Consider the following 25587-nt stretch of genomic DNA (forward strand, 5'->3'; position numbering starts at 1 on the left):
TTTGGGGAGATAAACCGAACCAACCGTCATTTTCCTTTCCGTTTGCCGTTTCGTGTCAACAAGTTCAACTCCAGATTCTCTCAGTCTGTCTGCCACCGGGAGGGGAAAATAACGGAACCGCTGCTCCCTCCTGTCACACCAACTCACCAAGGGAGATTTATTTCCTTTAAAACTTTGGAATCTTTTTTTCGGTAAACAAAATAATCAGAGCGCGCAGAGAATGATGGCACGACGCATTGACCAAAACCTGGTTTTCTCGTCCATGTTTGGATACTTGGTTTGGCTAACGGTGGTTTCTGTCGTTCACGCTGACGGTAAGTTTTTTCTACTTGGGTTGTGACGCCCTGTCCAATTAGTAATGGTGTCGGTTTTGGTCACATCTGGCGCACCGTGGGCAGCTGTCAACATCTGGGGGTCTCGCGTCCAACCGGACATCTGAAGAGGGAGTGGAACCTCTGCCTTCAGGGCTGGAACGTTTGGTCGAGGATACACTTTTTAAACAACCTGTTGTATTCCATCCTGGTTTAAACTGGTGCTTAGAATTGAACAATGCTGCTACAAAAAGCTTATGCATAATGATAATACATGGTCTGTATTAATAAACCTGTGTGAGCAGGATTTTGACTTGGTGTTGGAAGTCTCTCTCTCTCTCTCTCTCTCTCTCTCTCTCTCTCTCTCTCTCTCTCTCTCTCTCTCTCTCTCTCTCTCTCTCTCTCTCTCTCTCTCTTTCTGTCTCTCTCTCTCCTCTCTGCAGTGAGATATGAATGATTTGTGTGTCTTTCTCTGCACTCACTCATACAGACATGTTACAACTCACACAGCTTTCTTTGAATTCTAAAATGTGAAATCGAATGATTTCTCTGAGATTAAAAAATCTCAAGAAATGTTAATTGTCAAAGTAACCCTATTGAATTAATGATGACATTTCTTTGAAATCTGAACACAGATAGCCATAGTGATGATGATGATGATGATGGTCTGTATAGGGGTGGCTGCTGCAGTTCGTACAATATATAGCGAATCCTCCTCCTATAACAGATGATGTAACTAGGGGGCAGCGCTCCCTGCTGTCTGTGTCCCAAAATGATGGAACTAGATAAATTGATCCTGGATCTGCACTGTAGTTATGATCCGTGATGGGGAACTCTGTTATCTAATGTGAAGGGTTTATAACAGGTTTTAAAGTAGTTAATATACTATTCATTTTATAGATAGTTAAATCAGTTGTGTAACTGTTTTTATAACTGTTGCAACTGATTTTATAAACTACTGATTTTACAGTCTATACCATGGTATCTGCTGTGTTCCTGCTGTAAAGGTGTTAAACTACTGATTTACAGTCCATACCATGGTACAGTGGGGCAAAAAAGTATTTAGTCAGCCACCAATTGTGCAAGTTCTCCCACTTAAAAAGAGGAGAGAGGCCAGAAAGAGAGGCCTGTCATTTTCATCATAGGTACACTTCAACTATGACAGACAAAATGAGAAAAAAAAATCCAGAAAATCACATTGTAGGATTTTTAATGAATTTATTTGCAAATTATGGTGGAAAATAAGTATTTGGTCAATAACAAAAGTTTATCTCAATACTTTGTTATATACCCTTTGTTGGCAATGACAGAGGTCAAACGTTTTCTGTTTTCTGTCTTCACAAGGTTTTCACACACTGCTGCTGGTATTTTGGCCCATTCCTCCATGCAGATCTCCTCTAGAGCAGTGATGTTTTGGGGCTGTTGACTTTCAACTCCCTCCAAAGATTTTCTATGGGGTTGAGATCTGGAGACTGGCTAGGCCACTCCAGGACCTTGAAATGCTTCTTACTAAGCCACTCCTTCATTGCCCGGGCGGTGTGTTTGGGATCGTTGTCATGCTGAAAGACCCAGCCACGTTTCATCTTCAATGCCCTTGCTGATGGAAGGAGGTTTTCACTCAAAATCTCACGATACATGGCCCCATTCTTTCCTTTACACAGATCAGTCGTCCTGGTCCCTTTGCAGAAAAACAGCCCCAAAGCATGATGTTTCTACCCCCATGCTTCATGGTATGGTATTCTTTGGTTGCAACTCCGCATTCTTTGTCCTCCAAACACGACAAGTTTTTAGTTTCATCTGACCAATCTTCTTCTGGATCATCCAAATGCTCTCTAGCAAACTTCAGACGGGCCTGGACATGTCTGGCACTGCAGGATTTGAGTCCCTGGCAGCATAGTGTGTTACTGATGGTAGGCTTTGTTACTTTGGTCCCAGCTCTCTGCAGGTCATTCACTAGGTCCCCCTGTGTGGTTCTGGGATTTTTGCTCACTGTTCTTGTGATCATTTTGACCCCACAGGGTGAGATCTTGAGTGGAGCCCCAGATCGAGGGAGATTATCAGTGGTCTTGTATGTCTTCCATTTCCTAATAATTGCTCCCACAGTTGATTTCTTCAAACCAAGCTGCTTACCTATTGCAGATTCAGTCTTCCCAGCCTGGTGCAGGTCTAGAATGTTGTTTCTGGTGTCCTTTGACAGCTTTTGGTCTTGGCCATAGAGGAGTTTGGAGTGTGACTGTTTGAGGTTGTGGACAGGTGTCTTTTATACTGATAACAAGTTCAAACAGGTGCCATTAATACAGATAACGAGTGGAGGACAAAGGAGCCTCTTAAAGAAGAAGTTACAGGTCTGTGAGAGCCAGAAATCTTGCTTGTTTGTAGGTGTCCAAATACTTATTTTCCACCATAATTTGCAAATAAATTCATTAAAAATCCTACAATGTGATTTTCTGGATGTTTTTCCTCATTTTGTCTGTCATAGTCAAAGTGTACCTATGATGAAAATTACAGGCCTCTCTCATCTTTTTAAGTGGGAGAACTTGCACAATTTGTGGCTGACTAAATACTTTTTTGCCCCACTATCTGCTGTGTTCCTGCAGTAAAGGTGTTAAACTACTGATTTACAGTCTATACCATGGTATCTGCTGTGTTCCTGCTGTAAATGTGTTAAACTACTGATTTACAGTCTATACCATGGTATCTGCTGTGTTCCTGCTGTAAATGTGTTAAACTACTGATTTACAGTCTATACCATGGTAACTGCTGTGTTCCTGCTGTAAAGGTGTTAAACTACTGATTTACAGTCTATACCATGGTAACTGCTGTGTTCCTGCTGTAAAGGTGTTAAACTACTGATTTACAGTCTATACCATGGTATCTGCTGTGTTCCTGCTGTAAATGTGTTAAACTACTGATTTACAGTCTATACCATGGTAACTGCTGTGTTCCTGCTGTAAAGGTGTTAAACTACTGATTTACAGTCCATACCATGGTATCTGCTGTGTTCCAGCTGTAAAGGTGTTCTCTCCCCAGGTCGTGTGTTTCTATTGGACCAGAGAAACACGTCTGACTCTGGGGGATTGGCCGAGGCAGAACATGCGTGTGCTGTCCATGAGGCCCGGCTTGCGTCGACCGAGGAGCTGCGTCACGCCGTGGTGGAGTGTTCCTTCTCTGCCTGCACAAGAGGATGGCTGGATGGGGGCTTCGTGGGGTAAGACACAAACACACAACCAGAAACACACACACACGCAGAAACACACACACAACCACACACTGACATGTTTTAGGTGTGGCAAGTATCAGGACTGTTATAAACATGTGTGAAGCAAGACTGATGTTTAGAGGAGACAACGAGAAGGGAGGGAGGGAGGGAGGGAGGGAGGGAGGGAGGGAGGGAGGGAGGGAGGGAGGGAGGGAGGGAGGGAGGGAGGGAGGGAGGGAGGGAGGGAGGGAGGGAGAAATTGACATCCGATGAAGAAAGAGAAAGATGTTTATTTATTTTTTTTTCACCTTTATTTAACCAGGTAGTCAAGTTGACAACAAGTTCTCATTTACAACTGAGACCTGGCCAAGAATAAAGCAAAGCAGTGTGACACAAACAACAACACAGAGTTACACGTGGAATAAACAAAACATACAGTCAATAATACAGTTGAAGAAAATCTATATACAGCATGTGCAAATGAGGTAAGATAAGGGAGGTAAGGCAATAAATAGGCCATGGTGGTGAAGTAATTACAATATACCAATTAGACACCGGAGGGATTGATTTGCAAAAGATTAATGTGCAAGTAGAGATATTGGGGTGCAGAGTAGCAAGATAAATAAATAAATACAGTATGGGGATGAGGTAGTTAGATGGGCTATTGGCAGATGGGCTATGTACAGGTGCAGTGATCTGTGAGCTGCTCTGACAGCTGGTGCTTAAAGCTAGTGAGTGAGATATGATCTCCAGCTTCAGTGATTTTTGCAGTTCGTTCCAGTTATTGGCAGCAGAGAACTGGAAGGAAAGGCAGCCAAAGTAGGTGTTGGCTTTGGGGATGACCAGTGAGATATACCTGCTGGAGCGCGTGCTACGGGTGGGTGCTGCTACGGTGACCAGTGAGCTGAGATAAGGCGGGGCTTTACCTAGCAGAGACTTGTACTGGAGCCAGTGGGTTTGGCGATGAGTATGAAGCGAGGGCCAGCCACGAGAGCGTACTGGTCGCAGTGGTGGATGGTATATGGGGCTTTGGTGACAAAACGGATGGCACTGTTGGAGGCTATTTTGTAAATGACATCGTCGAAGTCGAGGATGGGTAGGATGGTCAGTTTTACGAGGGTATGTTTTGCCTCATGATTTAAGGATGCTTTTTGCGATTCTAGATTTAATTTTGGATTGGAGATACTTAATGTGAGTCTGGAAGGAGAGTTTACAGTCTAACCATGCACCTAGGTATTTGTAGTTGTCCACATATTAAGTCAGAACCGTCCAGAGTAGTGAGGATGAATGAGCGGGCAGGTGCGGGCAGCGATCAGTTGAAGAGCATGCATTTAGTTTTACTTGCATTTAAGAGCAGTTGGAGGACACAGAAGTAGAGTTGTATGGCATTGAAGCTCGTCTGGAGGTTAGTTAACCCAGTTTCCAAAGAAGGGCCAGAAGTATACAGAATGCTGTCGTCTGCGTAGAGGTGGATCAGAGAATCACCAGCAGCAATAGCGACATCATTGATGTATACAGAGAAGAGAGTCGGCCTGAGAATTGAACCTTGTGGCACCCCCATAGAGACTGCCAGAGGTCCGGACAACAGGCCCTCCGATTTGACACACTGAACTCTGTCTGAGAAGTAATTGGTGAACCAGGCGAGGCAATCATTTGAGAAACCAAGGCTTTTGAGTCTGCCGATAAGAATGTGGTGATTGACAGAGTCGAAAGCCTTGGCCAGGTTGATGAATATGGCTGCACGGTAATGTCTCTTATCGATGGCGGTTATGATATTGTTTAGGACCTTGAGCATGGCTGAGGTGCACCCATGACCAGCTCTGAAACCAGATTGCATAGCGGAGAAGGTACGGTGGGATTCGAAATGGTCGGTAATCTGTTTGTTAACTTTGCTTTCGAAGAGCAGGCTAGTAATAGGGGTTGCAACAATTTCTGCAGATCATTTTAGAAAGAGAGGGTCCAGATTGTCCAGCCCGACTGATTTGTAGGGGTCCTGATTTTGCAGCTCTTTCATTCATGTAGGGAGGGAGGGAGGGAGGGAGGGAGGGAGGGAGGGAGGGAGGGAGGGGAGGGAGGGAGGGAGGGAGGGAGGGAGAGAGAGAGAGAGGGAGAGAGAGAGACAGAGACAGACAGAGAGACAGAGAGAGAGAGAGAGAGAGAGAGAGAGAGAGAGAGAGAGAGAGAGAGAGAGAGGAGACACAGAGAGAGAGACAGAGAGAGAGAGAGAGAGAGGAGACAGAGAGAGAGAGACAGAGAGAGAGAGGAGACAGAGAGAGAGAGAGAGAGAGAGAGAGAGAGAGAGGAGACAGAGAGAGAGGAGAAGCAGAGAGAGAGAGACAGAGAGAGAGAGAGAGAGACAGAGAGAGAGAGAGAGAGACAGACAGACAGACAGACAGACAGACAGACAGACAGACACAGAGAGAGAGAGAGGAGACAGAGAGAGAGAGAGAGAGAGAGAGAGAGAGAGAGAGAGAGAGAGAGAGAGAGAGAGAGAGAGAGAGAGAGAGAGAGAGAGAGAGAGAGAGAGAGAGAGAGAGAGAGAGAGAGAGAGAGAGAGAGAGAGAGAGAGAGAGAGAGAGAGAGAGAGAGAAAGGCTCCTCTGTTCTTCTATACAGGAGGAGGGAATTCTGAGCCAGGGTGTCATGCTGACAGCCAACTCCATTTACACCTCTGTCGCCACAGCAACATGACACACAGCTCCGACAGAGAGAGAGATAATTAGCTGTAGGGAGACAGGGTGGTAGAGAAAAACAGACATGGAAAGAGAAAAGACAGAAGAGACATATGGAGTGATGAGCAGGGGACACACATAGACATTAGAATGATGGACAGGAGAGACGTTGAGGGCCTGTGGTCAGTAGTAGAGCTGGGGGCCTGTGGTCAGTAGTAGAGCTGGGGGCCTGTGGTCAGTAATAGAGCTGGAGGCCTGTGGTCAGTAATAGAGCTGGAGGCCTGTGGTCAGTAGTTGAGCTGGGGGCCTGTGGTCAGTAGTAGAGCTGGGGGCCTGTGGTCAGTAGTAGAGCTGGGGGCCTGTGGTCAGTAGTAGAGCTGGTGGCCTGTGGTCAGTAGTAGAGCTGGGGGCCTGTGGTCAGTAGTAGAGCTGGGGGCCTGTGGTCAGTAGTAGAGCTGGGGGCCTGTGGTCAGTAGTAGAGCTGGGGGCCTGTGGTCAGTAGTAGAGCTGGGGGCCTGTGGTCAGTAGTAGAGCTGGGGGCCTGTGGTCAGTAATAGAGCTGGAGGCCTGTGGTCAGTAGTTGAGCTGGGGGCCTGTGGTCAGTATACTCTGTAGAGCATTAAACACAAAATGCCTCGCTTTCTCTCTCTCTCTATCTCGCTCTCTTATTAATTCAGTTGAAGTTCAATTATGGGCTTTATTGTCATGGAAACATATGTTTACGTGAAATAAATAATCAACCAAAGTGAAACAAACAATACAATATTTGAAGTAAACACAACACAAAGTTCCAAAGGATTAAAGACATGTCAAATGTTATATTGACTATATTTTGTGTTGTAACGATGTTTAAATAGTTCAAGTACAAAAGGGAAAATAAATAAGCATAAATATGGGTTGTATTTACAATGGTGTTTGTTCTTCACTGGTTGCCCTTTTCTTGTGGCAACAGGTCACAAATCTTGCTGCTGTGATGTCACACTGTGGTATTTCACCCAGTAGATATGTAATCTGAGGGAAATATGTGTCTCTAATGAGGTTAGGAAGTGCAGCTCAGTATCCACCTCATTTTTAGGGCAGTGTGCACATAGCCTGTCTTCTCCTGAGAGCCAGGTCTGCCCACGGCGGCCTTTCTCATTAGCAAGACTATGCTCACTGAGTCTGTACATTGTCAAAACTTTCCTTAGGTTTGGGTCAGTCACAGTGGTCAGGTATTCTGCCACTGTGTACTCTCTGTTTAGGACCAAATAGCTTTCTAGTTTGCTCTTTTTTTGTTAGTTTTTCCAATGTGTGAAGTAATTATCTTTTAGTTTTCTCATGATTTGGTTGGGTCTAATTGTGCTGCTGTCCTGGGGCTCTGTAGGGTCTGTTTGTGTTTGTGAACAGAGCCCCAGGACCAGCTTGCTTAGGGAACTCTTCTCCAGGTTCATCTCTCTGTAGGTGATGGCTTTGTTATGGAAGGTTTGGGAATCACTTCCTTTTAGGTGGTTATAGAATTTAACGGCTCCTTTCTGGATTTTGATAATTAGTGGGTATCGGCCTCATTCTGCTCTGCATTATTCAGTGTTCTACGTTGTACATGGGGGATATTTTTGCAGAATTCTGCGTGCAGAGTCTCAATTTGGTGTTTGTCCCATCTTGTGAATTCTTGGTTGGTGAGCGGACCCCAGACCTCACAACCATAAAGGGAAATGGGTTCTATGACTGATTCAAGTATTTTTCGCCAGATCCTAATTGGTATGTCAAATGTTATGTTCCTTTTGATGGCATAGAAGGAAGGCCCCTGCCTCGTCTCTCAGATCGTTCACAGCTTTGTGGAAGTTTCTGTGGTGCGGATGTTTAAGCCGAGGAATGTATAGATGTTTTTGTGTACTTCAGGACAACGGTGTCTAGATGGAATTTGTATTTGTAGTCCTGGCAACTAGACCTTTTTTGGAACACCATTATTTTTGGGAGGCAGCAGGTAGCCTAGTGGTTAGAACGTTGGGCCAGTAACCGAATGGTTGCTGGATTGAATCCCGGAGCTGACAAGGTAAAAATCTGTTGTTCTGCCCCTGAACAAGGCAGTTAACCCACTGTTCCCCGGTAGGCCATCATTGTAAATAACAATGTGTTCTTAACTGACTTGCCTAGGCACACCTGTAGGACCTGAGCGCTCTAGAGCAGGTTTTCATCAAAGCTCTAGGAAGAGTCTTGGTGGTTCCAAACTTTCTCCATTTAAGGATGGAGGCCACTGTGTCTCTGAGCTCTACGGACAATTCCTTCAACCTCATGGCTTGGTTTTTGCTCTGATGCACTGTCAACTGGGGACCTAATATAGACAGTTGTGTGCCTTTCCAAATCATGTCCAATCAATTGAATTTACCACAGGTGGACTCCAATCAAGTTGGAGAAACATCTCAAGTATGATTAATGGAAACAGGATGTACCAGAGCTGAATTTTGAGTCTCATAGCAAAGGGTCTGAATACTTATGTATAAAAGGTATTTCAGTTTTTACATTTTTTAATACATTTGAAAAAAACATTTTTTGCTTCATCATTATGGGGTATTGTGTGTAGATTGATGAGATTGTTACATTTATTTAATCCATTTTATAATAAGACTGTAATGTCACAAAACGTGGAAAAAAGTCAAGGGGTCTGAATACTTTTCCGAAGGCGCTGCATCGACACACAATCCTCCATCTCTCAGTGTTTCATAATTTTCCTTCAATTCGCAAGAGTCTGAATGTAACTCAAAGGAGAAAGCATCCGAGTGAGCGAAACAGCACCCTTCTCTCTCTATGTGTAGACCATCTGTCTGATGCTGTCTGGTCCAAACGAGTATGACATTGTTGCCGCCCGTAGCATTGAACGCAAGGGAAGCCATTAGACATCTGATCTCCCTTGACCAAAATATTATTAAAAAATTAGCCAATCAGCATTGAGCCAAATCCAAGCTGAAACTTGAAACTTGAAACTCCAAGCTTGAAACTTTTTTTTTGGTGCAACAAAAAAAAAGTTTCAAGCTTGGAGTTTCAAGTTTCAAGTTTCAGCTTGGATTTGGCTTCACTCCTATCAAAACCCATTGAGAGCGTACGTCACTGACAGAAAAACTTGAATTGTTGCATCTCATTGTGTTGTTGTCCTCCAGTGGATATTTTTTAATTTAATTTTACCTTTATTTAACTAGGAAAGTCAGTTAAGAACACATTCTTATTTTCAATGACGGCCTGGGAACAGTGGGTTAACTGCCTGTTCAGGGGCAGAACGACAGATTTGGATCTTGTCAGCTCGGGGGTTTGAACTCACAACCTTCCGGTTACTAGTCGAACGCTCTAACCACTAGGCTACCCTGCCGCTCCAGTGGCTATCCAGCTAGCTAACATTGTCCTTTTCCTAAATTAGCAATGGAGAGGGATTTGAACTTGTGGTTTTACTTAATTCTCCATACTGGCCAATGATAATAACAGCGATTCTGATCCAACCATTAATTCATACATTGTTTTGTCCCTGGCCTGAGAGGATGGAAGTTCAATATGTAGCTAGATGTAGAAGGCTAATGTTAACTAGTTTAACTCTGCCCATGAATGGAAGTTAGGCTAGTGACCAAGCATTTTAGCCAGGTAGACTAGGACAACAAAAACTAAATTCCCGTACTGTATCACAGAGTGAAAGACCGTTTCGTCAACATGAAAGAGGAGGGCGGCATTGGTGTTTCTCTACAAGTAGAGTGAGTCAACATGAAAGAGGATGGCGGCATTGGTGTTTCTCTACAAGTAGAGTGAGTCAACATGAAAGAGGAGGGCGGCATTGGTGTTTCTCTACAAGTAGAGTGAGTCAACATGAAAGAGGAGGCATTGGTGTTTCTCTACAAGTAGAGTGAGTCAACATGAAAGAGGAGGGCGGCATTGGTGTTTCTCTACAAGTAGAGTGAGTCAACATGAAAGAGGAGGGCGGCATTGGTGTTTCTCTACAAGTAGAGTGAGTCAACATGAAAGAGGAGGGCGGCATTGGTGTTTCTCTACAAGTAGAGTGAGTCAACATGAAAGAGGAGGGCGGCATTGGTGTTTCTCTACAAGTAGAGTGAGTCAACATGAAAGAGGAGGCATTGGTGTTTCTCTACAAGTAGAGTGAGTCAACATGAAAGAGGAGGGCGGCATTGGTGTTTCTCTACAAGTAGAGTGAGTCAACATGAAAGAGGAGGGCGGCATTGGTGTTTCTCTACAAGTAGAGTGAGTCAACATGAAAGAGGAGGGCAGCATTGGTGTTTCTCTACAAGTAGAGTGAGTCAACATGAAAGAGGAGGGCGGCATTGGTGTTTCTCTACAAGTAGAGTGAGTCAACATGAAAGAGGAGGGCAGCATTGGTGTTTCTCTACAAGTAGAGTGAGTCAACATGAAAGAGGAGGGCAGCATTGGTGTTTCTCTACAAGTAGAGTGAGTCAACATGAAAGAGGAGGGCAGCATTGGTGTTTCTCTACAAGTAGAGTGAGTCAACATGAAAGAGGAGGGCGGCATTGGTGTTTCTCTACAAGTAGAGTGAGTCAACATGAAAGAGGAGGGCGGCATTGGTGTTTCTCTACAAGTAGAGTGAGTCAACATGAAAGAGGAGGGCGGCATTGGTGTTTCTCTACAAGTAGAGTGAGTCAACATGAAAGAGGAGGGCAGCATTGGTGTTTCTCTACAAGTAGAGTGAGTCAACATGAAAGAGGAGGGCGGCATTGGTGTTTCTCTACAAGTAGAGTGAGTCAACATGAAAGAGGAGGGCGGCATTGGTGTTTCTCTACAAGTAGAGTGAGTCAACATGAAAGAGGAGGGCGGCATTGGTGTTTCTCTACAAGTAGAGTGAGTCAACATGAAAGAGGAGGGCGGCATTGGTGTTTCTCTACAAGTAGAGTGAGTCAACATGAAAGAGGAGGGCGGCATTGGTGTTTCTCTACAAGTAGAGTGAGTCAACATGAAAGAGGAGGGCGGCATTGGTGTTTCTCTACAAGTAGAGTGAGTCAACATGAAAGAGGAGGGCGGCATTGGTGTTTCTCTACAAGTAGAGTGAGTCAACATGAAAGAGGAGGGCGGCATTGGTGTTTCTCTACAAGTAGAGTGAGTCAACATGAAAGAGGAGGGCGGCATTGGTGTTTCTCTACAAGTAGAGTGAGTCAACATGAAAGAGGAGGGCGGCATTGGTGTTTCTCTACAAGTAGAGTGAGTCAACATGAAAGAGGAGGGCGGCATTGGTGTTTCTCTACAAGTAGAGTGAGTCAACATGAAAGAGGAGGGCGGCATTGGTGTTTCTCTACAAGTAGAGTGAGTCAACATGAAAGAGGAGGGCGGCATTGGTGTTTCTCTACAAGTAGAGTGAGTCAACATGAAAGAGGAGGGCGGCATTGGTGTTTCTCTACAAGTAGAGTGAGTCAACATGAAAGAGGAGGGCAGCATTGGTGTTTCTCTACAAGTAGAGTGAGTCAACATGAAAGAGGAGGGCGGCATTGGTGTTTCTCTACAAGTAGAGTGAGTCAACATGAAAGAGGAGGGCGGCATTGGTGTTTCTCTACAAGTAGAGTGAGTCAACATGAAAGAGGAGGCATTGGTGTTTCTCTACAAGTAGAGTGAGTCAACATGAAAGAGGAGGGCGGCATTGGTGTTTCTCTACAAGTAGAGTGAGTCAACATGAAAGAGGAGGGCAGCATTGGTGTTTCTCTACAAGTAGAGTGAGTCAACATGAAAGAGGAGGGCAGCATTGGTGTTTCTCTACAAGTAGAGTGAGTCAACATGAAAGAGGAGGGCGGCATTGGTGTTTCTCTACAAGTAGAGTGAGTCAACATGAAAGAGGAGGCATTGGTGTTTCTCTACAAGTAGAGTGAGTCAACATGAAAGAGGAGGCATTGGTGTTTCTCTACAAGTAGAGTGAGTCAACATGAAAGAGGAGGGCAGCATTGGTGTTTCTCTACAAGTAGAGTGAGTCAACATGAAAGAGGAGGGCAGCATTGGTGTTTCTCTACAAGTAGAGTGAGTCAACATGAAAGAGGAGGGCGGCATTGGTGTTTCTCTACAAGTAGAGTGAGTCAACATGAAAGAGGAGGGCAGCATTGGTGTTTCTCTACAAGTAGAGTGAGTCAACATGAAAGAGGAGGGCAGCATTGGTGTTTCTCTACAAGTAGAGTGAGTCAACATGAAAGAGGAGGGCGGCATTGGTGTTTCTCTACAAGTAGAGTGAGTCAACATGAAAGAGGAGGGCGGCATTGGTGTTTCTCTACAAGTAGAGTGAGTCAACATGAAAGAGGAGGGCGGCATTGGTGTTTCTCTACAAGTAGAGTGAGTCAACATGAAAGAGGAGGGCGGCATTGGTGTTTCTCTACAAGTAGAGTGAGTCAACATGAAAGAGGAGGGCGGCATTGGTGTTTCTCTACAAGTAGAGTGAGTCAACATGAAAGAGGAGGGCGGCATTGGTGTTTCTCTACAAGTAGAGTGAGTCAACATGAAAGAGGAGGGCAGCATTGGTGTTTCTCTACAAGTAGAGTGAGTCAACATGAAAGAGGAGGGCGGCATTGGTGTTTCTCTACAAGTAGAGTGAGTCAACATGTTTTTCCACTTGCACGAACGCGCGCGCGCACACGCACACACACACACACACACACACACACACACACACACACACACACACACACACACACACACACACACACACACACACACACACACACACACACACACACATCTTTATGTCGTTACTGTATTAGACTAAGAAGAGGTGATTTGATGGTGTTGGATTTAGTGGAGGGCGCTGCTGTTTTCCTTGCAACTTGCAGTAACTCTCTGTGGTTCTAAATCAATAGTTGTTTAGTGGTCCAAAAACGTGGGAAACATTAACTTGCTTGACCCTGCTGTGGGTCATGTAACTAACTGTCTGTTACATACAATATGCTTTGTGGACTTCACTGGACAGCGGCTGCTATCTTGTTTTGTGATAAAACTAAGGTCTTGCTGAATTGTATTCTGCCACTGTGTCTTCTTATTGTCTCTGCCTTCAGGCCTCTATATCACAGTGTCAAGGCATATGAACTAACACGTTATAGAGCAAACAACAGGGTGCTATTTTTTCCCCCCCATGCACCGCTACTGTGTCCAACCCATAATTTTACACGTCGCATTCTTCTCTCTTCTGATAGGGGTTACTATGGAAACGAGTCAAACTAAAAAAAAAAACATTTGAAATGTTGACTGCCTTAAATCAAATGGACGTCAGCTGTTAGACCCACTGTTTACCCCTATATATATACATATATGCCATATATATGGGGCGGCAGGGTAGCCTAGTGGTTAGAGCGTTGGCCAAGTAACCGGAAGGTTGCAAGTTCATACCCCCGAGCTGACAAGGTACAAATCTGTTGTTCTGTCCCTGATCAAGGCAGTTAACTCACTGTTCCTAGGCCGTCATTGAAAATAAGAAATTGTTCTTAACTGACTTGCCTGGTTAAATAAATATTTTAGCATATGCTTTTATCCAACGGGAATTACAGTCATGCATACATACATTTTACATACAGGTGGTTCCGGGAATTGAACCCACTACCAACAGAGCTACAAAGGAGCACCCCGTTCACTATGTTTAGACCGGAAGGTATTTAACAACAGGGTCACAAAACAGGTCACTTTCAGACACGGTGTCGTGACTCATCGTCAACAAGAAGGTGTCAGAGGCAGGAGGTAGACATCACCGTCCTCCACCTCATTCCTTTCACCCACCCACACACACACACACACACACACACACACACACACACACACTTCAATAAGCCCCTAACTAACATTGCCTCTTCTTTATATACCACTGATGTGCCAACTTCTGTCTGTAACGTCCGAACCGTTTGGGCTACAAACAATATGACCCCGCTGTGGAAAGAAGAGATTCTCACGAACACGTTGTTGCTCTCCATTTTGCTCTGCATCCCCCCCACAAGTGTCAATTTTTTAAATTTTACCTTTATTTAACCAGGCAAGTCAGTTAAGAAAATATTCTTATTTTCAATGACGGCCTGGGAACAGTGGGTTAACTGCCTGTTCAGGGGCAGAAGATTTGTACCTTGTCAGCTCGGGGGTTTGAACTCGCAACCTTCCGGTTACTAGTCCAACGCTCTAACCACTAGGCTACGCTGCCGCCCCATAAGGGACCGTTCTGAATGTAACCAGGGTTACTGGTTGAAAATAAACGAATGGAAGGATGAAGGTAGTTTTGTGTCAACAACAAAAAAAAGGTGATTCATCTAAAAATATTTCCTATGTCACACCCTGACCATAGTATGCTTTGTTTGGTCAGGGTGTGATCTGAGTGGGCATTCTATGTTGTGTGTCTAGTTTGTCTGTTTCTGTGTTTGGGCCTGATATGGTTCTCAATCAGAGGCAGGTGTTAGTCGTTGTCTCTGATTGGGAGCCATATTTAGGTAGCCTGTTTTGTCATTGTGGGTGATTGTCTATGTTAGTTGCTTGTGTCAGCACAGTTCTCATTATAGCTTCACGATTGTTTTGTGTTCAGTGCTTTCTTTTATTAAAAAATCATCATGAACACATACCACGCTGCATTTTGGTCTGCTCCTTACAACGATCGTGACATCCTAGATATAGGCGTGTATTCATGGATGCCAAAGGAAGCCTTGCCCCCCTTTCATTTTTCTCTGTTTCATAAATTTCCTTCAATTCGCAAGGAGGCAGAATGTATCTCAGCCTGAGAAAGCATCCGAGTGAGAGAAACAGTCTCTGTCTGTGTGTGTGTAGCTCATCTATCCGATGCAGTCTGGTCAAACATTTACGCCCAATGTTTCATACGCACAACTTGATATTTTTCGAGTGACTATACTCCCCCATAAATTAAAAATCTTTCTTAGAAAATGTACTCTGGCGTCTCTGGACATTTTGAATGAGCATTTTGCACGCATTGGATTTCAGAAACGCATCTTTTTTTTGACAAGGGGATTGAATCAGAGGAGCAGAAGTGCCATGTTTGACTGGTTTGGTAAGAACCTGATGGTGGCAAAACATGTTTATTACGATCTCATCTAGAAGAGAGGCGTTATTTTATGTTTCCCCTTTTCCCTTACAAGGTGTTTATTAAAGACACTGTTAGGTATATGTAACATCGGGCGCTATTCATTTGTAAAACAATGTTTGCTCAATAGGCCTATTTGGAAGTTGATTAAAAAAATATATTTTGGTATCCTACAGCAGACAGATCAGTGTCCGGTCTGGAGCGTGATGTCACAATCTCTCCTTGTTGCATAGCAACTTAGCGGCGCCAAAAGACCATAATCCTCTGGTAGTTACGGCCACTTTCACCATGATCCTTAGCCATTTTTTTGGTGCCATTCAGCCTTATTCAGCCATATGGAGCTTCAGATTCAATACTTCTGGCTTAATGCTCCATCGGTCGTTTTCCATAGCACTACGTGGATTACGTCAGAGCACTGTCTGCTGGGTTCAATGTCAGCGAGACAGATTACAGTCGTCTCTTTTCAGCAGGAGACATTTGCTTTCCAACATGTGGTTTCCCGCAATTGTATTTGAAGTATTGTGAAAGGCCTGTTTTGTCTCCTGTTCACTGACAGATTTGCCCTTCATTCCTGACTGTAGGCTATGCCTTGTTATTGGGCTACACACAATCCACAGCTAGGCAACTTTTTAAAAAAAAAGATCCTTATAGGCCTACTCATGGTGGAGTAAATTATTTTATTTCTTTCTGAAAAGACCACATTAATTCTATAACTTTGACAAAGTTATTTCAATTTATCAGAGGTACTGCAGCACCTCCAGCATCCTTCCTGTTTTGAAATTATTTGATTCTATGAGGAAAATAAAGTTCTGCTGAGCAGCCAACCAGACCGAATATTGATGATGATGTAAATCAAGTGTTAATCAAATGTTATGTTGCTGTGGCAGTACTGTTGATATTTAAACTAGGTAGCTAGCTACACACACTCGACCAGTGACCGCATTTCCGCGAACAATGTCATACTGTACCTCTATCAGGGCTTCTGATACATGATATTTATCCTGTCTAGATGTAGTCACACCTCTATCAGGGCTGCTGATATAGCAGGATATGTATCCTGTCTAGATGTAGTCACACCTCTATCAGGGCTTCTGATACATGATATTTATCCTGTCTAGATGTAGTCACACCTCTATCAGGGCTTCTGATACATGATATTTATCCTGTCTAGATGTAGTCACACCTCTATCAGGGCTTCTGATACATGATATTTATCCTGTCTAGATGTAGTCACACCTCTATCAGGGCTTCTGATACATGATATTTATCCTGTCTAGATGTAGTCACACCTCTATCAGGGCTGCTGATACATGATATTTATCCTGTCTAGATGTAGTCACACCTCTATCAGGGCTTCTGATACATGATATTTATCCTGTCTAGATGTAGTCACAACTCTATCAGGGCTGCTGATATATGATATGTATCCTGTCTAGATGTAGTCACACTTCTATCAGGGCTTCTGATATAGCAGGATATGTATCCTGTCTAGATGTAGTCACACCTCTATCAGGGCTGCTGATATATGATATTTATCCTGTCTAGATGTAGTCACACTTCTATCAGGGCTGCTGATATAGCAGGATATTTATCCTGTCTAGATGTAGTCACACCTCTATCAGGGCTGCTGATATAGCAGGATATTTATCCTGTCTAGATGTAGTCACACCTCTATCAGGGCTGCTGATATATGATATATATCCTGTCTAGATGTAGTCACACCTCTATCAGGGCTTCTGATACATGATATATATCCTGTCTAGATGTAGTCACACCTCTATCAGGGCTGCTGATACGTGATATTTATCCTGTCTAGATGTAGTCACACTTCTATCAGGGCTGCTGATATAGCAGGATATTTATCCTGTCTAGATGTAGTCACACCTCTATCAGGGCTTCTGATACATGATATTTATCCTGTCTAGATGTAGTCACAACTCTATCAGGGCTGCTGATATATGATATTTATCCTGTCTAGATGTAGTCACACCTCTATCAGGGCTGCTGATATATGATATGTATCCTGTCTAGATGTAGTCACACCTCTATCAGGGCTGCTGATACAGCAGGATATGTATTCTGTCTAGATGTAGTCACACCTCTATCAGAGCTGCTGATATATGATATGTATCCTGTCTAGATGTAGTCACACCTCTATCAGGGCTTCTGATACAGCAGGATGTGTATCCTGTCTAGATGTAGTCACACCTCTATCAGGGCTGCTGATACATGATATTTATCCTGTCTAGATGTAGTCACACCTCTATCAGGGCTGCTGATATATGATATTTATCCTGTCTAGATGTAGTCACACCTCTATCAGGGCTGCTGATACAGCAGGATATGTATCCTGTCTAGATGTAGTCACACCTCTATCAGGGCTGCTGATATAGCAGGATATTTATCCTGTCTAGATGTAGTCACACCTCTATCAGGGCTGCTGATGCAGCAGGATGTAGAGGATGTTTGGCTGATGATGTATGTTTCTGGATCATGATGTCATCACGCAGCAATGTGTTTCTCCAGGACTACAGTGTGCAGTAATCAGGGCAGTGCTCTGAAGGCAGTGGATGTGAAGATAGAGAACGCTACAGAGGACAACACACACCTGGATGTGTTCTGTGTCAAAGACAAAGGTCAGGACACACACACACACATTCCGCAATTCTCTGCCTTAAGATGTTTACTGACGACTGACAGAGGTCATGTTCCCACACCTCTCCATCTTCTCTCTCAATGTCATTTCGATTTAAGGGGCTCTATTGGCATGGGAAACAGATGTTTACATTGCCAAAGCAAGTGAAATCAATAATAAACTAAAGTGAAATAAACAAAACATGTTTTACAGTAAACATTACACTCACAAAAGTTCCAAAAGAATAAAGACAGTTCAAATGTCATATTATGTCTATTTACAGTGTTGTATTTACAGTGTTGTATTTACAGTGTTGTATACAGTGTTGTATTTACAGTGTTGTATTTACAGTGTTGTATACAGTGTTGTATTTACAGTGTTGTATTTACAGTGTTGTTTGTACAGTGTTGTATTTACAGTGTTGTATTTACAGTGTTGTATTTACAGTGTTGTATTTACAGTGTTGTATTTACAGTGTTGTATTTACAGTGTTGTATTTACAGTGTTGTATACAGTGTTGTATTTACAGTGTTGTATTTACAGTGTTGTATACAGTGTTGTATTTACAGTGTTGTATTTACAGTGTTGTATACAGTGTTGTTTGTACAGTGTTGTATTTACAGTGTTGTATTTACAGTGTTGTATTTACAGTGTTGTATATAGTGTTGTTTGAACAGTGTTGTATATAGTGTTGTTTGAACAGTGTTGTATTTACAGTGTTGTATTTACAGTGTTGTATTTACAGTGTTGTATACAGTGTTGTATTTACAGTGTTGTATACAGTGTTGTATATACAGTGTTGTATATAGTGTTGTATTTACAGTGTTGTATTTACAGTGTTGTATACAGTGTTGTATTTACAGTGTTGTATTTACAGTGTTGTATTTACAGTGTTGTATTTACAGTGTTGTATACAGTGTTGTATTTACAGTGTTGTATTTACAGTGTTGTATTTACAGTGTTGTATACAGTGTTGTATATACAGTGTTGTATTTACAGTGTTGTATTTACAGTGTTGTATTTACAGTGTTGTATTTACAGTGTTGTATACAGTGTTGTATTTACAGTGTTGTATTTACAGTGTTGTATATACAGTGTTGTATTTACAGTGTTGTATTTACAGTGTTCTCCACTTAAGTGCTGCTTAAGTGATCGACCCACCTTGAATCACTGAGCTAAATCCTCAGGTTAGCCACCACCCAAATGTGGTGTACCTCCATTACACATACACCTACCTCTCCAGTACAGAAGGGGATGGGGTTAGAGGTTGTTTTTGGACCGGCCCACTGTTGGACTACTCCCAAGACTGATGTTTGGGTTTGAACTGAGGAACAGGAAAGTTACTGTGGGACCTGTAAAACCACAAGGAGAGGAGAGGAAATAGGCAAGAACATTTGAAATATGTACCCTCTTCTTTAGAGATCAGACGTGTTGTACATGCCACATAACTTTGAGGACCCTCCAGACTCCAGATATGAGCCAACCAATCAGACTCCAGTTGTGAGCCAACCAATCAGACTCCAGTTATGAGCCAACCAATCAGACTCCAATTGTGAGCCAACCAATCAGACTCCAGTTATGAGCCAACCATTCAGACTCCAGTTGTGAGCCAACCAATCAGACTCCAGTTGTGAGCCAACCAATCAGACTCCAGTTATGAGCCAACCAATCAGACTCCAGTTGTGAGCCAACCAATCAGACTCCAGTTGTGAGCCAACCAATCAGACTCCAGTTATGAGCCAACCAATCAGACTCCAATTGTGAGCCAACCAATCAGACTCCAGTTATGAGCCAACCGATCAGACTCCAGTTGTGAGCCAACCGATCAGACTCCAGTTGTGAGCCAACCAATCAGACTCCAGTTGAGCCAACCAATCAGACTCCAGTTGTGAGCCAACCAATCAGACTCCAGTTATGAGCCAACCAATCAGACTCCAATTTGTGAGCCAACCAATCAGACTCCAGTTGTGAGCCAACCAATCAGACTCCAGTTATGAGCCAACCAATCAGACTCCAGTTGTGAGCCAACCAATCAGACTCCAGTTGTGAGCCAACCAATCAGACTCCAGTTATGAGCCAACCAATCAGACTCCAGTTGTGAGCCAACCAATCAGACTCCAGTTATGAGCCAACCAATCAGACTCCAATTGTGAGCCAACCAATCAGACTCCAGTTATGAGCCAACCAATCAGACTCCAGTTGTGAGCCAACCAATCAGACTCCAGTTGTGAGCCAACCAATCAGACTCCAGTTATGAGCCAACCAATCAGACTCCAGTTGTGAGCCAACCAATCAGACTCCAGTTATAAGCCAACCAATCAGACTCCAATTGTGAGCCAACCAATCAGACTCCAGTTATGAGCCAACCAATCAGACTCCAGTTGTGAGCCAACTGATCAGACTCCAGTTGTGAGCCAACCAATCAGACTCCAGTTATGAGCCAACCGATCAGACTCCAGTTGTGAGCCAACCAATCAGACTCCAGTTATGAGCCAACCAATCAGACTCCAGTTGTGAGCCAACCAATCAGACTCCAGTTATAAGCCAACCAATCAGACTCCAATTGTGAGCCAACCAATCAGACTCCAGGTATGAGCCAACCAATCAGACTCCAGTTGTGAGCCAACCGATCAGACTCCAGTTGTGAGCCAACCAATCAGACTCCAGTTATGAGCCAACCAATCAGACTCCAGTTATGAGCCAACCGATCAGACTCCAGTTGTGAGCCAACCAATCCGTGACAACCAGCCCCTATCTCTCCTACTGAGGGAAAGGACAGATAGAGAAACAGGACCCAACAGTGTATGTTATAACTTACAATAACAGTGTGTATAACTGTGGCATAACATCATTGTTATATAACCTAACCTGGTAATGTTATACCTGTCAGGTGGACCATGTGACGATCCCCCTGCGTTCCCCAACACGCGTCTCCAGGGCCACACAGGGTTTGAGATGGGGGACGAGCTGCTGTACTCTTGTCTTCCTGGTCATGTGATGCCCAACGGCCACTCAGCATTCAGCCTGCTGTGTGACAGCTGTGGAGAGTGGTATGGACTGGTACAGCTTTGTAGCAAATGTAAGTGTATAATATGTACTAATTAGGGAGTGCCTATATAATCCTGTTTCTGTGTGTGTGTGTGTGTGTGTGTGTGTGTGTGTGTGTGTGTGTGTGTATCTGACCTCTCACCTTAGAGCCGTGACCTCTGGGCTCGAGGTCACACGCTTCACTTCCTGCTTATTAGTCATGCCTTCAGTTCCATGCATTTCATGTGAAGGTCAAGTGCAATACTTTTGATCAGGCCAGTGCACTACTAGGGAATAGGGCTCTGGTATAAAGTAGTGCACTTCATAGGGAATAGGGCTCTGGTATAAAGTAGTGCACTTCATAGGGAATAGGGCTCTGGTATAAAGTAGTGCACTACATAGGGAATAGGGCTCCAGTGCACTACATAGGAATAGGGCTCTGGTATAAAGTAGTGCACTACATAGGGAATAGGGCTCTGGTATAAAGTAGTGCACTACATAGGGAATAGGGCTCTGGTATAAAGTAGTGCATTACATAGGGAATAGGGCTCTGGTATAAAGTAGTGCACTACATAGGGAATAGGGCTCTGGTATAAAGTAGTGCACTACATAGGGAATAGGGCTCTGGTATAAAGTAGTGCATTACATAGGGAATAGGGCTCTGGTATAAAGTAGTGCACTACATAGGGAATAGGGCTCTGGTATAAAGTAGTGCACTACATAGGGAATAGGGCTCTGGTATAAAGTAGTGCATTACATAGGGAATAGGGCTCTGGTATAAAGTAGTGCACTACATAGGGAATAGGGCTCTGGTATAAAGTAGTGCACTAAATAGGGAATAGGGCTCTGGTATAAAGTAGTGCACTACATAGGGAATAGGGCTCTGGTATAAAGTAGTGCACTACATAGGGAATAGGGCTCTGGTATAAAGTAGTGCATTACATAGGGAATAGGGCTCTGGTATAAAGTAGTGCACTACATAGGGAATAGGGCTCTGGTATAAAGTAGTGCACTAAATAGGGAATAGGGCTTTGGTATAAAGTAGTGCACTACATAGGGAATAGGATTCTGGTATAAAGTAGTGCACTACATAGGGAATAGGACTCTGGTATAAAGTAGTGCACTACATAGGGAATAGTTGTCACGGCTGATGAAAGGAGAGGACCAAGGTGCAGCGTGGCAAGTGTTCATACTTGTATTTGAACTGAATAAATAACTAAATTAACACTAAATGACTAAATTAACACTAAATGACTAAATTAACACTAAATGACTAAATTAACACTAAATTACTAAATTAACACTAAATGACTAAATTAACAAAGAGAATGAATGAAAACCGAAACAGTCCTGTCAGGTGCAGAAACACAAAACAGAAAATAACTACCCACAAAACCCCTGTGGGGAAAAGCTACCTAAGTATGGTTCCCAATCAGAGACAACGATAGTCAGCTGTCCCTGATTGAGAACCACACCCGGCCAAAAACAAAGAAATACAAAAACATAGAAAAAAGAACATAGAATGCCCACCCAACTCACACCCTGACCAAACCAAAATAGAGACATAAAAAGCTCTCAGGTCAGGGCGTGACAATAGTGTAGCCGTTCAGACCTCTGCTAGGCCTAGGGTCTGGCTTCCGCATGTTACAGAACAGTGTCCCAGTTGTGAGTGAGAGATAAAAAACACATCTCATCTAAATCTAAATGTATTTGTTGTGTACTCAGCGTACAGCAGGTATGAAGGTGCACTACATTGATTGGTTCTGACTTCTAAGCTTGAAAATATGAATTATTCTTATTCCTGTCACTGAGGGAGAGAGGGGAATGTAGCACGTTTACATTCTGTCGTAAAATGTTATTGTTAGACATCAGGTATCCTATGGAAAGGAGAAGGGCCACGGTCTGGTACAAGTCAACAGGACAGCCGTGAGTTGGGGAGGAGTGAGGAATTTGGGCCGAGGTCAGGTCAGATGAAGTGAGAGAGAACAGGCATCACTAAAGTTCTGTATAGCAACAGAGATATATTGGCTATTCAGATGTGTAAGGAGGAGACTCAGCATACGAGAAGAGTTAAATACCAGTGCTTGTGTGAATACACTACTGGTCAAAAGTTTTAGAACACCTACTCATTCAAGGGTTTTCTTTATTTTTACTATTTTATACATTGTAGAATAATAGTGAAGAGATCAAAACTATGAAATCATGTAGTAACCAAGAAAGTGTTAAACTAATCAAAATATATTTTATATTTGAGATTCTTCAAATAGCCACCCTTTGTCTTGATGAAAGCTTTACACACTCTTGGCATATTCTCTCTCTCTCTCTCTCTCTCTCTCTCTCTCTCTCTCTCTCTCTCTCTCTCTCTCTCTCTCTCTCTCTAGACAAGACAGAGACACACATCGACTATGAAGATAAGTTCACTGATCACGATCACCACCTCTCCTACGACACCCCTGCAGAGGAGGAGAACACAGAGGAGGAGAACACAGAGGAGGAGAACACAGAGGAGGAGAACACAGAGGAGGAACTGCTAGAGGAGGAGGTGAACACAGAAGAAGAGGAGCACAGCGATCAGGAGCAACAAGAGGCCAGCTTCAGTGTGGAGGGAGAAGAGGAGGAGGAGGTAGGAGGAGAGGAGGCGGCAGGAGGAGAGGAGCAGTCTTTGGGAGAGGAGGAGCAGCAAGGGGAGGAGGTGGGGGGAGGAATGAAGGAAGAGGTGGAAGAGTCGACAGACCCTCCCGTTGAGAAGGAGGAGCAGGTGGAGGAGATGGGCGTGTCAGAGGTGACTGAGGCGCCAGTCTCCCTGATATCTCAGAAGCACCTGTTCTGGTTCCCCTCAGAGGCCATCCAGGAGGCGGGACATGTGGAACCCACCCACCCGCTAGTCACACAGGACACACACACTGAGGGGGACAACCGTGTCAGGTCCTCCGGCAGCGAATTAATGGAGAGCAAGCAAGACGACAGCCAACCGGAGGAGACGAAGGATTATGACAGCCATGAGGGTCACTTCCAACAACCAATTGACCCCGTTGACCATGATGACCATCGCCACGAAGATCATGATGACAACGAAGATGACGTTGACCATGAACATATTGACAGTGAACATGACGATCAACGTGAACGTAACCACTTTGACCACGACGGTCAAACAGATCCTGGCCACGATGAAAGCTCTGAGGGTGAAGACCATGTCGTTGAACGCCTTGACCACAATGATCATGATGACCATGAAAGCTATGGCAGTGAAGACGCCCACCGTGAGGACCAAGGAGAACACGAGGAGGATGACCATGAGAAGTCTGGTCGGTACGATGACGTGGGCGAGGAGCATTACGACGTGGGTGAACACGAGGAGGATCAAAACCACGGTGCACATGATGACCACGAAGACCACGAAGGTCATGACCGCGGTGATGTAACCGATCACCATGACGACCACGGCCATGTCCATGATCACCATGATGAAGACCAGAGTGAACATGAAGATGATCGTAGTGACCCTAACAGTCACGGCCATCACTACGACGACCATGATTATGATGACTATGTGATCCCCCCCGTCGGCATGACAACAGGCGAGCCTCAGAATGTAACTCATGAGGAGACGGGAGCAAAACCCACAGACAGCTCAGACGACGAGACCTGGTTGGACGGCCACCCTGTTAGTCAGGAGGAGACCGACGCTGATAAAGTGGGCGGTGGATCCTCAGAGGAAGGGGTGGAGCTTGAGGAGGAAGAGAAGGGTGTTGTGGTTGTCGGGGTGACTGACCGGCCCAATGAGGTGGAGTTGAGTCGTCCCACCCCGTTCACTGGAGTCCCCCAGGTCCCCCTGTTCCCCACACAGGGGGCGAACCCTGTAGAGCAGGATCAGGACCAGGGCTTGGTGGGAGGACTCATCCCTACAGCCTCACCCGACCTACCTCTCTCCCCCGAGGCCACGGCTTCAGATTCACATTCAGCCGACTACGCCACCCCCTCTTTGACATCATCACTGGATGACGTTGCCTCCGGCAACACAGCCAGGCATTCTCCCACAGACTCCTGGGAAACCATGGATCACGTGCACCCTTTCCTGGAGCACGGCCCCGTCCCCACAGCGTGGACTGATGACGTCATCGACGAGGAGGAACGTTCGGCCCAGCACAACCTGACTCGACACAGCGAGGAGATGGAGGGGGCGAGCGAAGGTGAGACGGGGGAGACAGGGTGTACTGGGGGTGAGGAGGACTGCCCTCCTCCCCCTCCTCCCTCCTCCGGCAAGAGTTCCACGGTTGCAGCCATTGTGGTTGCCGTGTGTGGGGTTGCCGTGGCAGCCACCATCGGGGCGTGGTGTTACCGGCGGAAACAGCAGAAGAGCTCGATGTACGAGATGAACGGGAAGGGTCAGAGCAGACATGGACAACAGATAGAGATGCAACAGAAAGTCTAAGATAAAGAGAGAGACAGTGGCGATACTGAGAGTAGAGGGGAGGGGGTAGGGAGGGTAATAAAGAGAGAGACAGTGGAGATACTAAGAGTAGATTAGAGGGGGTAGGGAGGGTGATAAAGAGAGAGACAGTAGAGATACTGAGAGTAGAGGGGAGGGGGTAGGGAGGGTGATAAAGAGAGAGACAGTAGAGATACTGAGAGTAGAGGGGAGGGTAATAAAGAGAGAGACAGTCGAGATACTGAGAGTAGAGGGGAGCGGGTAGGGAGGGTGATGAAGAGAGAGACAGT

The 25587-nt window shown here is 44.6% G+C and overlaps 1 protein-coding gene across 1 annotated transcript; it reads left to right on the forward strand.

Annotated features, from left to right (window-relative positions):
- Window positions 1-223: 223 nt before the first annotated feature.
- On the forward strand, window positions 224-25314 carry LOC127909649 (sushi domain-containing protein 5-like). Its single transcript, XM_052471799.1, has 5 exons — window positions 224-314; window positions 3342-3519; window positions 17730-17839; window positions 20729-20917; window positions 23247-25314. The coding sequence occupies exons 1-5, from the start codon at window positions 224-226 to the stop codon at window positions 25298-25300; spliced, it is 2622 nt and encodes an 873-aa protein (XP_052327759.1). The 3' UTR covers window positions 25301-25314.
- Window positions 25315-25587: the final 273 nt, after the last annotated feature.

The sequence above is a fragment of the Oncorhynchus keta genome, chromosome 19, assembly GCF_023373465.1.
Source record: "Oncorhynchus keta strain PuntledgeMale-10-30-2019 chromosome 19, Oket_V2, whole genome shotgun sequence".
Taxonomy (NCBI): domain Eukaryota; kingdom Metazoa; phylum Chordata; class Actinopteri; order Salmoniformes; family Salmonidae; genus Oncorhynchus; species Oncorhynchus keta.

What these genes read in the sequence shown, in the direction of transcription:
- LOC127909649 (XM_052471799.1), top strand. Translation starts at nt 224, where the DNA reads ATGGCACGACGCATTGACCAAAACCTGGTTTTCTCGTCCATGTTTGGA. An exon ending in GTTCTGTGTCAAAGACAAAG is followed by an intron (nt 17,840 to 20,728) that starts GTCAGGACACAC and finishes TATACCTGTCAG; the next exon opens with GTGGACCATGTGACGATCCC. An exon ending in GGTACAGCTTTGTAGCAAAT is followed by an intron (nt 20,918 to 23,246) that starts GTAAGTGTATAA and finishes CTCTCTCTCTAG; the next exon opens with ACAAGACAGAGACACACATC.